At 30.3% G+C, this 14856-nt stretch overlaps 3 protein-coding genes across 3 annotated transcripts; 1 reads left to right on the top strand and 2 right to left on the bottom strand.

Moving 5' to 3' along the window:
• The first annotated feature begins 295 nt into the window (after nt 1-295).
• LOC114377240 lies at nt 296-944 on the top strand. The gene has a single exon (XM_028335669.1). The coding sequence runs from the start codon at nt 410-412 to the stop codon at nt 731-733; it is 324 nt and encodes a 107-aa protein (XP_028191470.1). The 5' UTR covers nt 296-409; the 3' UTR covers nt 734-944.
• A 647-nt stretch (nt 945-1591) lies between these two features.
• LOC114377238 (protease Do-like 5, chloroplastic) lies at nt 1592-5795 on the bottom strand. The gene is made up of 8 exons (XM_028335668.1): nt 5511-5795; nt 5222-5371; nt 4498-4560; nt 4249-4338; nt 3559-3681; nt 3352-3439; nt 2464-2538; nt 1592-1868 (listed from the first exon to the last, which is right to left on the bottom strand). The coding sequence occupies exons 1-8, from the start codon at nt 5727-5729 to the stop codon at nt 1762-1764; spliced, it is 915 nt and encodes a 304-aa protein (XP_028191469.1). The 5' UTR covers nt 5730-5795; the 3' UTR covers nt 1592-1761.
• A 1192-nt stretch (nt 5796-6987) lies between these two features.
• Nucleotides 6988-7969, bottom strand: LOC114374386. The gene has a single exon (XM_028332030.1). It carries the CDS (start codon nt 7886-7888, stop codon nt 7115-7117), a length of 774 nt encoding a protein of 257 aa, XP_028187831.1. The 5' UTR covers nt 7889-7969; the 3' UTR covers nt 6988-7114.
• Nucleotides 7970-14856: the final 6887 nt, after the last annotated feature.

Below are 14856 nucleotides of genomic sequence, written 5' to 3'. Positions count from 1 at the left end.
ATAAAAAAATTTATGATGATAAAAATAATATTTTTTAAATTTTACATAACTCTAAACATATTTTATCCTTGTTATTATTTGGCTTTGTTAATTTTATATATTGAGAGAAAAATATTAAAAAAACATTTCTGTATAAAAAATACTATTCTAAATTTATCATAAGATTAATTACTACATTAAATTGTTTAGAAAAATATATTTATGTCATTTTACACATATTGTTTTCTTTATTTTATTTTATCCTTTACACAATTAAATAAAAAAAGGAAATTGCAATATGTAGATTTATTTTTTTGTTGAACCATCAGGAATGCGAACAGAGACATAGTTAGGTTAGAGCGGTGAATAGGTGCGGTTAGTTTGGGTGTAGAAAAGCGAGTGAATACATACAATACATCGGCGCAGTGAGATGGAAGAAGAAGGTGTTCCGGTGGAAGGTTCTTCAGGTACGGTGAGTCGGGCACGGAAGCTTCTGTTTCGGCGAATGCTGGTGGGGATCAAAGACGGAAGGTTCTTCTTGGGCTCCTTCTACTGCATCGACAAGCAAGGCAACATCATTCTCCAGGACGCCGTCGAATATCGCAGCACGCGCCAATCTTCGCCTTCTCCCATGGAACAGAGGTGCCTCGGCCTTATTCTCATTCCTTCCTCTTGCCGCACCTCTTGTCACGTCGATTGCGCTATCCACGAACAGTTATCTCTCCTTTCGCTGAATCAAACACCACCGCACTAGCCAGGGTTTTACTGTGCCCCTTCAATTGCTTATATATGTTACTGAAAATTACGTACGCTGGTTGGTTCTATATGTTTTTCTTTCTTGCTTTGTTCCTCCTTCTAATTGATGTGTAATTGAGATGCTGAAATGAATTGGATTTATCAGTTCCATGTGAGTAGGAACTGGTGAATTTGAATTTCCTTGTGTGTGCTCTATCTTCTTCGCTAAATTTCCTGATTCTATTTTTTTTGTTTTTTTTTTTGCCGTAATCAAGTTCATAGAGTACCTGTTACATTTCTAATTTCTAGTAGCCAATAAACACAAGGTTATTCGGTCATCTTATGCTGGATAACACTAGAAAGTAACGGGTACAGAATAAGAATAATCATCAGTTTATAAAATCATTTTATATTGAGACTACGTAGCTCTTCAGCAGCCAATTTCTCAAGTGTATCATAATTAGGATTCGATTGGCCACTTCCATAAGGTCAAGTATGTAAAGACTTCATATGGTATGAATTCTAGTGTTTTCTTTGAAGACATCAATGCAGCACTTTTCAATTTGATGAATATCATCAGACTGTTACTTCACATTATTTTCAGATGTTAGTCCTCAAATACTAAATAGAAGGATACTTTCAAAAAGAGGGAAAAAAAACCCACTTAATTTTTTATTTTTTTTTTGCTTAATAACCCGGTTGCTTTAGGGATATACTTATTTTTTTTTATTAGGTGAATCAAATGCTGATTTGCTGAATGATTTGGCTCACTTTATCACAAATTTAAATACACAACACATGCGGTTTAATAATTCCGAAAACTAGGTGCCTTTGTGGTCTCTATTTTTTTTATTCCCGTCAAAGAAAATAAGCATTGTTGTGAAATCAAGTTAAAAGTTTTTGGCTAAAATTACACATTTTTAGAAAGTTTCTCAAGTGTACAACTTAGGATATTCGTTTCAGCTAGAATAGACATGGTATTTCATGTGCAACTTGAATGTAAAAAGGATATTCAAAGTTTGAGTTTATAGAATGTAACAAGAAAAATCAAAACCTATTACTATAAGGTGTTCCGTAGACAATGAGGTATGGTACAGTTCTGACAACTGTGTCGATGGGAATTGCAAAGTTGACACCTGATGACACCCCAGTCCCTGAAATGCATCAAAATGAGCAAAAGACATTATTGAAGTTAATAATCTAGCAGTCCAAATTATTCTAATTTAGCTTTGATAATGCTGGTGAAAGTAAGAGGAACAGTAATTGGATTTTTTTCTTTAGGTTAAAGTATTTGAAATTTAATGTGCATCCATATTCGACAGAACCCCGTTGTTAGTAGGTTCAGTGGATTACATAGCTTCCAAAGAAACATAATGAATCTTTGATACACAACGTAGATTGAGCCGATGTACATAAGAAATAGAATAGAAGGGAAAAAAAATCTCATAATTTATTAGTGATTACCCCTTTAGAAAATAACAGAAAAAGTAAAAGGTGATGATGAATCTGAGTTCGTGACCTTACTCAGCACCCTTTTCTATGGAGGAAGGTCATCTCAATTTTCTAGAATTAAATTGTGTTGATATGATGTACAACAGAGTTTTGCAACATAAATGATGCAGAGGAAGTAATAGTAAGACAGAATTTCCTGACTAATTTGGATTATAAGTATGAGTCTCTTATTCCCTCTAATAGAATATGTTATGGAAGTGTATTCATAAAAATAAAAAGGGAATGACATCTTATTACCTTTCTTAGTGAAGGTAGCTGTGTTTACTCCAACAACATGGCCATACGAGTCAATCAATGGTCCACCTGAATTTCCTGTTCACATTCGTACACATATAAGATCATATACCTACACAGTCTTGTGAGAATGCAAGTTAGGAAAATACTAAATCCAAAATCATTTGGAGATTCCTAAGAAATGTAAACAAACAATGTTATTTCAAAATTGGCACTTCAGTGAACAGCAAAGTCATGATTTATGTATGACATTTTGACAGAAACATGATTAGATCTACTGATTTCTATTAACTAAAATGGTCTAACCAAGATTATTTTCAAGACATGATACCTATTTCCCTCATTTAGGTAAAATGAAATGAAGTGAATCTGACAGGTTTGATCTCACCAGGCAGTGTCTTTGCCAGGAATGATGCAGCCATCTAGACTAGATGTAGAGATAATTGGCTGGCATTGTGGATGTCCATGTCATATTTTTGCCAACATACTATATTTTCTCGTGTAGATTTCTACAAATTAACCTATAACCATTGTGTAATAAAATCAATTTTGTTGCAGCTGCTATGGTGCCTCTAAAATGAATTTAGCTTAACTGGTGAAATCGCATCAACAGCAGATAATACATGGACAAACCATATTTTAACAGGTGAAATGTTAATATTACCTAGTCTAAATCAATTCCCAAAAAGTTGTAGAGTACAGTTGAAAAGGTAGAAGTGATCATTTTTGTTAATGTGCGATTAGTCAGGGTATTTGTTAATGTGCGATTAGTCAGGGTACAGACTATGGTTTCCCCACATTATTATAGTTCTTTAATTTTTCTTAAAGGAGGAACAAATATTTGGGGTTGAAGTCCAAACATAATGAACCTCAATTAAGAGTATAGCTTACCTGCATTAATTGCTGCATCAGTTTGAATAGCTCCTCTAATGGCCCCTCCATTTGGTGAAGGTATCTCGCGGCCTAAACCACTGACCACCTGCATAGTTTTCCCATCAAATTATACAACTATCTTACATGATTGGATAGAGTTCATAGCAGATTCAGTGTTTTCTCATCAAATCCTACCATGTTAAGATACAAATTATTAAAAATTACCCCTGTTGTGAGAGTATTCTCGTATCCATAAGGATTCCCAATGGCAAAGCAACTCTGGCCAACACGTAAATCGTTAGACTGACCAAGAACAACTGGCTTTATTTCATATCCATCAACATCAACCTGCAAATAGAACACGTGTTATGCATTTCTGACAGCGGCCTATAGCAAAAGAAAAATGCAGAAGTTAAATGTAACATAGATTACCTTGTATTAAATGTAACACACTATTTTATTAGTTGAAATTTATTAGAAATCACAAAAAAATTGAGGGTCCTATATCTTATTTAATAAACCTCTCGTTTTTAATAAATTTTAACTAATAGTAGAGAATGTGTTAGAAATATTGTGTTAAAGAGTATGTTGCTATCACTCCTTTTAAGACAGTTAAATTATATGCTTAGGCAACTTGCCAAACTTGACTACACAAGGCACTATGGTGGACAACAGTTTAAAAAAAAATGCTGGTGTTTAAGTACCAAATGGAGGATGTGTCATGATAATGGATTGAAAGAGGAAAAGGGAAGGATGTATTTATGGGGGAGAGCATAGAGAAGATCTTGCAGAAGTGGCAGAGAAATCATATAGTTAAAACATATATGTCCTAACTCCTAAGTCCTAACATAGCTTTTAACACATGTTCTGAAAAGGAATAAAACGGAGAAAAAAGAAGAGGATTGGAATGTGTACCTTCAGAACAGCTAGATCATACGCTGGATCAAACCCAATTATCTTCCCTTCCCTGTCAAAGCTATTCCCTTTGGCATCAACTAGGAACACCTGTAGACAGTAGTATGAACGTGCGATACTATTACTACCCACATAAATGCTAATAAGACTAAATGATGGAAAAATGTGGGAAAACAGAATCATATTTTTCCCATCTAAAATATTATAAAAATTAAGGAGTTTAACGGAATTAACAGCATAAGGGAAAACCTTACAACGTTGTAAACCACTTGTGTCAGTAGCCAGTTTAGCAACAACATGATAATTGGTAACCTGTCCACCAGCAAAAACACATGACTACTATGAACTATTGATAACCTGTGCAATCAAAGACAATATCTATAGCATGCGACTATGCGAGAGTCTACAATTCCTTATTAAGATATCATGTCAAACTATGCATACATGTATTATTCACCGTCAAATTATTTTGATAATGATAAAAGGAATTTCAAACTCAATGAAACAGCATACCATTGTGACATTTTGCAACTTGCAAGTAATAATTTGTCCTATAAGCTACTCCCTCTGTTCTCATTGATAAGAAGAAGAAAAAACTATTTTACCCCATTAAGAAAATTAGTTAATTTAATTAAATTGTGCCAATCCCAATTAAAAAACAAACTTTTTTTCTAAACTACTCTTCATTGGAACTTGATATCAAGCATGGACCCCTTAGAAATGAAGGGTATTTTGAAGGTAGTCTTGTTAAATGAGTCAAAAGTAATTGAGATTTGCTTATTTAGAACAAAAAAACATTGAATTTTTTTGCTTATAAAAGAAAACAAAGGGAGTAACTATCTTCATAAATTTAAAACAAAAAACGCTCCACCATACAAGACTGACAAGAGTAAAATAAGATAAACAAGTAGAATAAAATCTAAGTGGGGCGAACAAAATCCACATTCTGATTTAATCATTTAACTTTTCTTACTATGTGACCAAATTTATCCCAAATGAAGCCCGAGCCAGTGCCTTCCACTTTTGCATCTTCATCATCATTCAACATGGCTCCCTTAGAAGAGGACTTGGGAACTTTGGTCAATTCAAGGTCTTTAATGAAAACAACCGACAGTGAAGCATCCTGCGATAAATCCCAAGTTCAATAAAAAAAGAACAAAAGGAAAGAAAGAAAAAAAAAAGAATCACCATTTGATAATGTTACTGAACAAATATAGGTATAAAACATGAGCATTTAACCAAAGAGTGTGTTAGTATTTAACCTGAAAGAGTTGCACAAGGTGGTCTTCTTGTTGCTGAAGCTCATCATGATCATTTGGCAGCTGCTGTGCAAGTGTGGGTGGTGTTGAGTTGAGAAGAACGAGGCTGGAACCAAAGATTGTGGCTCGACGCGTCGTAACAGAGGGAAAGCTCTTCGTTGAGGAAGGAGTAGTTGGCAATGGAAGTGGAAAGAGGTTGTTTTGGAGAGAAAACAGTGCCATGTATCAGAGACACGAGATACGATAAGAAAATTCCCTGGGATTTCTCGATTCCAATTTCCAGCTACTTTTATTTTCATTTGTCTATACTGCATTTTATCTCTATATATTTGTAACTAATAACAAAAAATAAATATTCACATAAATTATCTATATAAATAGAAATAAATACAATCTTTTGTTATATTTTTTTTAATAAGTGAAAGGTTTAAATAAGTTTTTGGTTTTTATAAGATGGATTTATTTTTTATTTTAGTTCTTTTAAAAAATTGTTTTGATTTTAGTCTTTTAAAGATTATTTTTTTATTCCTTGTTGTAAAAAAACAGGGTTATTTTGCATGTTAGTATTTTCACTCCTGTAATTTTTAAATTAGTGGGAAAATATAAGAATACTAAGTTTAAAACTTAAAGAAGTGTGAATACTAGCTTGCATAAATGAGACTATTGGCATGCACATGATGATAATTTTGTAATTAGGTCTGTGAATCATTTTCATTTATAAATAAGTCTCTGAATTATTATTTTTTTGAATTAGGTTCCTTAATTTGTAACATTTATTCTTAGTTAGGTCCAATAGAGATTAAAAAAAATACAAGTTAAAAAATTCAATTAAAAAAAGAAAACAAGTTCAGGAATATAACTAAAACATTGATAAAAGTTTATAGACCCACAAAATAATTAAACTAAAAAAAGTATATTAAAGAATAAGTTTCTAACATCAACTTATCACCTATTAATTGAGTCAAATGAAAATAGCCTAAAATAATGGGTCAACATTGTTTTAACTTTTTTAGTCTTGCAAGACAGTAATAACCTTTTTTTTAATGGCAATACATATTAACAAGTCCTAATTAAAGCCGTCTCACAGTGTACATGGTACATGCAAATCTTAATTGTTGGTTCAACCGTTGCTTTCACCTTTTACACGAATGCACAATAAAGATGCTCACCAATACAGATTAAGGCCCACAAAACTTCAATCAATAATAATTTCTGAATATGATATTATATGTTAATATATTGCTGATTTGGCACAATTCCAATAACAAATATCGATCTGTGTGGTCACAATTCGATCGCTGTAAATAGAAGGTTTATCAATTATCAGTTTTATTCTCCATTTTTCTGCTAATAACTTTTTTAGGCTATATATTTAATACAAAAAATGATAAAAGGAATGGTGATGGGAAGAAATTAAAGGTGTACACATTCCAAAGTAAATAGACGATACGAATATGTAAATACTACTTATATATCATAAGAGAAAATATAAGACTAGGCTATTCAACATATATATAAAACAAGTACAGAAGATACAAGACAAAATTTTTGGAATATTATAGTCTATAGATTCTAAAACTTGGTAGATCTTCTAATTTTGATAGACATTAATTTCTAGTTGCTTGAGATCTAAATTTCTGAATAAAGTCCTCTATCCTCCTATTAAGATCCTCATTTGACATCATAGAAAACTCATTTTCTTCTTCAACAACATTTGCTTCTACCTTCTTAGTCTCTGACCTTTGCACCTTGTTCACCCTCTCCTCACTCACCACATGCTTGGCTCTATTGGGTCTATCAGATTTACTTCGCCGGTAAATTCTAGTAGGCACTGCTTTGATCTCCTCAAATTTTTCACTGCCATCATCTACTTGCAAGTGAAGTGTTGGCTTTTTCTCATTGGAGCACTCACTAGGTTTATTAGGTTGATTGAGTACTGTCACAATTCCAAGTACACGTTCTGGGATGATATCTTGATCAGAAATAGTTTCTTTCTTTTTCTCTATCAGCTCACTACCTTGCTCTTGTTTGGGATAAATGCATTCTTTATCAAATTGTTCATGATCATATTTGGGCACGTATGATGACGAGACACAGTTTCTTGCTTGACTATGTTGCACATACTCTTCATAGAGATCTTGTTTATGTTTGTTTGAAGAGGATGCTCCATAGTCAGCAGCAATGATGAGAATGAGGGTATTGGACATGAAAAACCAAAAGATGTTGTTGTTGAGGAGAGAATAGGGAGATAGGTTGAAGGTATAGAAGACACATATGTAGATGAAAAGGGAAAAAATAGAGGCAAAGAAGGATAGACTTTTGGCTTTAGGGGTATAATCTTTTGGTTTGTAATCTTCCTCTAGATATAGTGGTTTGGCCATGCAGGAGTGTAGGGAAGTGACAGGAGTGAGTGTGTGAATCTTGTGCTGAGGCTTATTCTAGAGTGTTTATAAATTGAGGTTTGGTGGGAGTTCAAATGAGAAGTGTAGAACTTATATATATAATGTTTTAGAGTCATGATTAAGTATCAAATGATTGATCCCCTACAAATACAAATATACCCTCCTCTCGATCATTTGAATGATGATCCAATAAAATATCGAACAAAAATGTGCCAGCTAATTTGGCGAATAATTTAACCTATGTGTTTGAGTTGAATATTGGCTTCATCTGTATTTGTTGACAACTTGATAAACATGAATTATCTTATTAATGATCTTAGTTCTGTTAACTAGACAAATATACGTACGCACTAAATTCACGGAGAGCTGAATATGATTATTGATAGGGTGTTTATGTCGGTCAAATTTAAAATTTAATCTAATTAAATTTGATTAGTTTGGTTTGATTTGATTTTTATAATTTTTTTAAAATTTAATTTAACTAAATCTATTCATGAACGGTTTGATTCGATTCAGATCAACAAATTATTCATTTAAATTTATTTATTTTTCTTAAAATTACTATTTTATATCATATTTCATTCAAATACTCAATACAATTAACACAATATTATTAAATATCTAAAAGTAATAAAATTGATTGATTTAATATCATTAACATAATATTCTAAAATAGACTAATATAAATTAAAATAAAATATTCTTCAACGAGATTTACTATAATAGTTTTAATCACAACTATTTTCTAAACTAATTTATTGCAATAAACCTTGTTGCAATCAAATTTGTTGAAACAAATAAATAAAATATGATCTATTAATATTATAAACATGACAGAAAAAAATAAATATGAATAAAGATAAAACAAATAACAATGCACCTGAAATTAATACTTTAAGAAAATTCAGTACTAGTAGTCCCAACACTTCGAGTAATAATATTAGTAGTATTTAAAGTCAAACCAAATAACTCTAAAAATTTTGATCAGTTTGATTTGATTTTGATCAGATTTATAAATCTAAATACATGATCTAATCCGTATATGAACGGTTTTGATTAGTTCAATTTGGTTTTGACCCAAATACATCAATGATTCAACTCAAACGATTTGAATCGATTTAAGTCAATTCAGGTTCGTGAGTGAACCATATCCATAAACACTCCTAATTATTCAACTATATTTAAATATAAAACTTAATGTATTCACCTTTTGGTACAATTGGCATGATATCTGTAGAGTAGATACGAATATTTGAGTTTAACTATCAAAATGGCTATGATGTACCTTTTGGTCTCTAGTTTTAGGTATTTCGGCTCAGTTTTCTCTCAATTATTTTACATGATAGCTATGCAAACTAAAATTTATTATGCATGAAAATGAAAAGAAATTTGGATACAAGGGGAAGCCAAAATATCGTAACGTCATGCATGATAAGTTAGCATTGATTGTTCAAACGCATAGCAAAGTGTCCGCAAATCAAGTGTTCGTATTCAGCGATTATCAGGTTTGTTTGATAAATAATTAATTTAATAATTCCTCAAAAACATTCAATAAAGCCGAAAAGTTATTTTTATAAGTTATTAAGTTGAGATTAAGTTGCTTGTTTCATAAGGATTGTAAATGGTCTTTATTTATCCCTTTGACCCTTTCCGACCATTAGAGTAAACAGAAGCCTTTATGATGAGCATGCACTATATATAGCTTGAGGAATTCTCTAGAATAATGTATACATGGAAGATTGATGAGCGTATATATTTGTATTTCATTATATAATTCGTTCATATCATATCTATTTGTCTATTATGGAATTCTCTTTGATATTTATTTTCTATTTACATTAAGATTTATAATATGACGACTTTCGTGTGTAGACTTATATGCAAATCTACAGATTGAGCAAGATGCCTGAAAGGCAATTTTTTAAAAAAGATTTGGCGTTACCATCTTAAAAAAATTATTAGAAAGATCTCAGTTAGCCATCTCTTGGCACACCTCGTGTTAAGTTTTTGGTTACAATTATCAATGATAATCTTTTTTTGTCTATTAAAAACATTTTAAAAAGTTATTTACAACTTTTTCTCCTTAGTATTTCCATATGCTTCCATAGTTGTTTGGATCATTTTTGCAATTAATGAGGATTGAATCTAGCTTACGAACTTTAAATTTAAATTAATTAATATGGTTTAATAAGAAAATAACCATCCAATACAACTCAATTAATGATATGTTAAAAATATAGAAATATATTCCCGGTATAATTGTATTACTAGTAACTAGCCGTGATGAAAGTGAAACTAACATATGATTGAACCAAATGTCTGAACGTGTGTGAATATAATAACCCAAATAGACACTTGTGCGATGAAACGAAATTTTAAGATTCATATGAATGATGAATAGGATGACTAGTTATAGATGCTGTCTAGCTAGGTGTATCTTTATCCGCAGGATTGTTGAATTAAAACAAATAAACAAAAACCAAAAGCCAAGCAATCATTTACCAAAGTCTGCGTAACTCTTGCTGAACTTGGGCAATATAATGGTTTTTGTGGGTCCTTTCCAACAACTACTTTCGTTTGTATAAGATTCGAAGCTTAACACATGTAGCATGAAACCTTAAAATGACCAACATGTGGCAAACCCTCCTTGAGCAGCCGCTAGGGTTTGGGTCCCAATGCAATTGACTTAGTCATTTATCGTGTATGGCAAACAACTTTGCTTGATGAGTTTAAATATAGTTACATCCAACACCAAGATATTAGATTGTGTGGCACGCATATTTTTATTTAAAATTAATTCCAAAAACCATTGGAAAATAAAGGTTCATCAATTTATATATAGCTCGTGTGTTTAATGTTTTTTATACTTCTGCTTTGGTGCTGCTTTTGAAAATCACTACTAGATCTTTTGGACTGATCTGTGATAAACTTGGTTGTCATGTTAATTTATTTACCATAATAGTATAATGTTAGGGAACAAGAATTCGTGGGATACAACTTTGGAAAAAAAAAAAAAAAAGCGCTGTCATTTTAGAATTGGTTAATTATATCTTTCTTCGCGTGATCAAATCATCAAAAAGATTGTGCATTAATTATAAAACTATGCTTAACCGAATTTTGTAGTAACTAGAGGAACACATCTTGGACAGGGAGATAAAGATAGGGTTTCGTCTGTTTCATTAGGTTTAGTCTATTATATCACTGAAAGGGAGGCCATGATTTTGGGTTTGCCTCTCTCTCTATATATGATGGACCTCTGCTCAAGTTCATTAACATGTATTTTTTAAAATTAAAGAATATCAAAATCATATAAAAATGAAATTGATTAGATTTGATTCACAAATAAATTATTGTGTTTAAAATTTAATTAAAAATTATTTTAAAATCATTTTTGTCTTTAAAAGCTAGAAAATTGTGACAAAAAAAGAGAAAGCTAGCTAAATTTGAAGGTTTCATGTTGGCTAGGCTCAAAACTATTTATTATTTCATTATATTAATTCAAATTAACCTATAATATATATTTTTAAAAAGTATAAGTAAATATTGAATACAATATTACACAACAAGTATATGATTTATTTAAAATTTAGTGTGTAGTCATCTAATAATATCAAATATATTTTGTAATTAGATTTTAAAAATATTGAAATATTTGTATAATAATGATGTTATAATATTAATAATTTTTAATTTTTTTTATAGTTATATATAGTATTAAAAAACATTCTTATTTTCTTAATTTATAAAAAATTTAATATAAAAACAAAATGTTTTATTTAACAAAAATATGAGTATAATGGGTTTGGAGTTTAATATTTAAGTACTCATTGACTAAAGATACTAAAGTTTCTATTTCCAAGAGTATAAGGATAAATCTTTTCTGAAACTAAAGTATGAATACGTGTGTTGTATACTTTTTTCATTCCATTATAATAATTTTCTAAGAGAAAAAAATATCTTAAAAGAATTTTTTTTTATTTTTTAATATAATATTAATTATTTTTCATTTATATTTCTTATAATATTAATAATAGACAATAAAATTTATACATATATTAATGATTATATAAGATTAATTTTATAAAATTATTATTATTTATTTATTTATTATTTTTTTATCTTTATAAAATAAGTTAGGATGACAATTACTTTGTAACTAATTTTTTTACTAAGATGAAGAGAGTCAAGAGACCCTAATGGTCACATCATTAAGGCTTTTAACAAATAATTAAAACTCGACCACTAATGAATGTCATAATTTTTTATCATAAGACAGTTAATTGCTTAATTACCTGTTCTCACACGCGCGCATATATATATATATATATATATATATATATATATATATATATATATATATATATATATATATCACCAGGTTCAATATAATTGCTTACGTGTTTTGTTCATGATAATTCATAAGTACTGTTAAATGAACACATAATAAAATAGATCTCCCTGTATATATGATTTGTAAGTTAAGATTATATTGGATGTGAGAATAGAGTGAAGAAGGGACGGGTTTTGTCCTCCTCCTTACCTCCCCGAACCCACCATTATCTTATCTGCATCTTGTCCCATTCCATTGGGGTTAGGAAAACTTGTCTTGTCCTCCTTCTTAGTTTTTTTATTTATTTATCAGCAAATGAAAAACATCATTAAGACGGATACAAGATGTACCTCATTTCTTACAAATACAAAACAAAATGAAACCAATGTAGACCCCAGAAAGAATCCTACAAATGGTTAGTTAATTAATATATATTTAGAGACCTGCGAAATATAAAATAACCACCCATATCATATCCCCTCCCACCATACCCTACGATCCCATGCCCAGCACTAAGTCATATACCTTCAACTCCCCACGATCTAGCTTCAGAAGATATCCGCACCAACCAGAGGGCACATTAAGTTCATGATCAATTATTACTCCGTAGTAATAAGTATTATTGTTATAATTTAATTATAGTTAAAACGAGTTCTTTTATAACTCACACACATACTTAATCAATTTAGCTGAATTCATTGATGGAACGCGAATTTAATTGGTTTAAGATTTGATATGCATTATTTTAAAATTATCATGTTACTTGTTTATTGTTTAATCTCATCTAATACTAATCTCCTTGGTATTGAAATAAGGTCAAGCTAGGTATCAAAACGGGTAACTCACTATAGCATGGAATGATTAGAAATTTAAACCTGTTTGGTTTTAGAATTTGTTGTTATTATTTATTTCTGTTTTCATAAATAATAAAAAATATTTTTTTACTTTATTTTCATGCATTCATTGTTTCTTATTTATATAAATATTTGAATATAGAAAATGATTAGACATAATTGATAGATAACATTATCTATCTAATCATGACTTTCGATGGAGAAATACTTAGTTCATAAAAAAAGAAAATGAATTGAAAATAAGAAAAAAAATTGTATTTATTTATTAAAAAATAAAGACAAAAAACATTCTAATCTAAAATATCTTTTCTTTCTTAATAAATTTTAGAACCACTCCTACTGAGTTTAACTATCTTGTCACTTAAGACGAGAATTTAATTCCTAAAACAATAGTAATATTATCTTAGGAATTTGCCTAAAATATAAATATGATATCCATATAATATCCTCATCACTCGATTCCATGCATATATAATGGGCTTGAAGGGATCCTCTTGCCTTATCAGTTATCAGCATTAATTACCAGCTGATTCATATGACAGTCAAAAGTGGAAGGATGTAATAGAAAGAGGGAGAGGTTTAATATTCATCATAGTTGTACCTGTTTAGAATAAGATTAGTGTCTATTATGATCTTAAAAAAAAAAAAAAACTAGAGTAAAGAGTTGGATAAAATCTTGTGGATTTAGAATCTGTATTTTATAAGAGTGCTGAAACACTTGTGATAAAAACCTATCTTCAGCATCCCGCTAGTAACCAATTTCCAAAAAATGATCAAATAGCGTGTAAATTGTTCATTGAATATCATATTTCGTTTTTTTTTATATAATTAATGTCATTCAGGTTAAATCCGTGTGTGCCTAGATTGATCCCACCTCTTCGTATTTCTTTTTTGGAATTGCCCGAGCTACATGGTCCTTGAGAGTGTAATGTAATTTCGAGTAGTCAAATGATTCGATCGTCAAATAATATCCCATTTTATTAATTTTCTTTAGAATGGAGGTGCATGAAGGTGAATTTAAGCATGAATTATTTTGAAAGTGACTCTCTCAATGTGCATGGACTATGCAAATATTATTGAGTATAAAAGGTTTACCAAGTTTTCATTATTTGTTTTAAATCCTTTTGTGTATTTTTTTTAATGTTAAATGTCATATACCATCAATTTAGAATATGGTCCTACTAAAATTTGCAACGGTGGCCTTCCACGTGGATGGTGAAAAAGCTCAGTCTCCTTTTTTTATAGAATAAATATTTAATTTAATTTGATCTATGAAAAATAAATACTAAAGACATTCTAATCTTTAAAAAACTTTAATCACTTGTTTACTTAAAATTATAAATAGAAACGGAATGTTAACCAAATTGGGTTGATCCTTTGAAGTCACGTGTTCTCTGTATCTCGTCGTGGGAGTAATGTGACTCACGGTTGGAGGAGGGGACAAAGTGGTTCTTAGTCTTGGGCCAATATCCATCATACATTACAGCCCATCCCGCACTAATCGTTTTGAGTGGGAATGCAATTATGCTAACTTATTTTAGGATGTTTTTTTCGCCACTTCTCATGTTGCTCTCCAAATGTTCATTCTAGAAGCAATGTTAAAAATGCAGGAAATAATTGAGAGTGCATAAAACAACTGTCCTTATTTTAATATAAAGTTTCATATTCCTAAAACTATTATAGGATGCATACATATGTGTTTGGCAATAGATTTAATTTTAAAAAATAATCTTTTTAATTCCAGTAATTTTTTTTAAAAAAAA

Source organism: Glycine soja, chromosome 11, assembly GCF_004193775.1.
Source record: "Glycine soja cultivar W05 chromosome 11, ASM419377v2, whole genome shotgun sequence".
NCBI lineage: Eukaryota > Viridiplantae > Streptophyta > Magnoliopsida > Fabales > Fabaceae > Glycine > Glycine soja.
This window is presented reverse-complemented; position numbering and strand designations above follow the sequence as displayed.

Bases quoted from the DNA above. Each gene is read 5' to 3' on its own strand.
- LOC114377240 (XM_028335669.1), top strand. From the start codon at position 410: ATGGAAGAAGAAGGTGTTCCGGTGGAAGGTTCTTCAGGTACGGTGAGT.
- LOC114377238 (XM_028335668.1), bottom strand. From the start codon at position 5,729: ATGGCACTGTTTTCTCTCCAAAACAACCTCTTTCCACTTCCATTGCCA. The intron at 4,339-4,497 runs GTTTTCCCTTAT...TACTGTCTACAG, and splicing joins GTGGTTTACAACGTTGTAAG to GTGTTCCTAGTTGATGCCAA. The intron at 3,682-4,248 runs GTACACATTCCA...TTCTATTTGCAG, and splicing joins ATGATCTAGCTGTTCTGAAG to GTTGATGTTGATGGATATGA.
- LOC114374386 (XM_028332030.1), bottom strand. From the start codon at position 7,888: ATGGCCAAACCACTATATCTAGAGGAAGATTACAAACCAAAAGATTAT.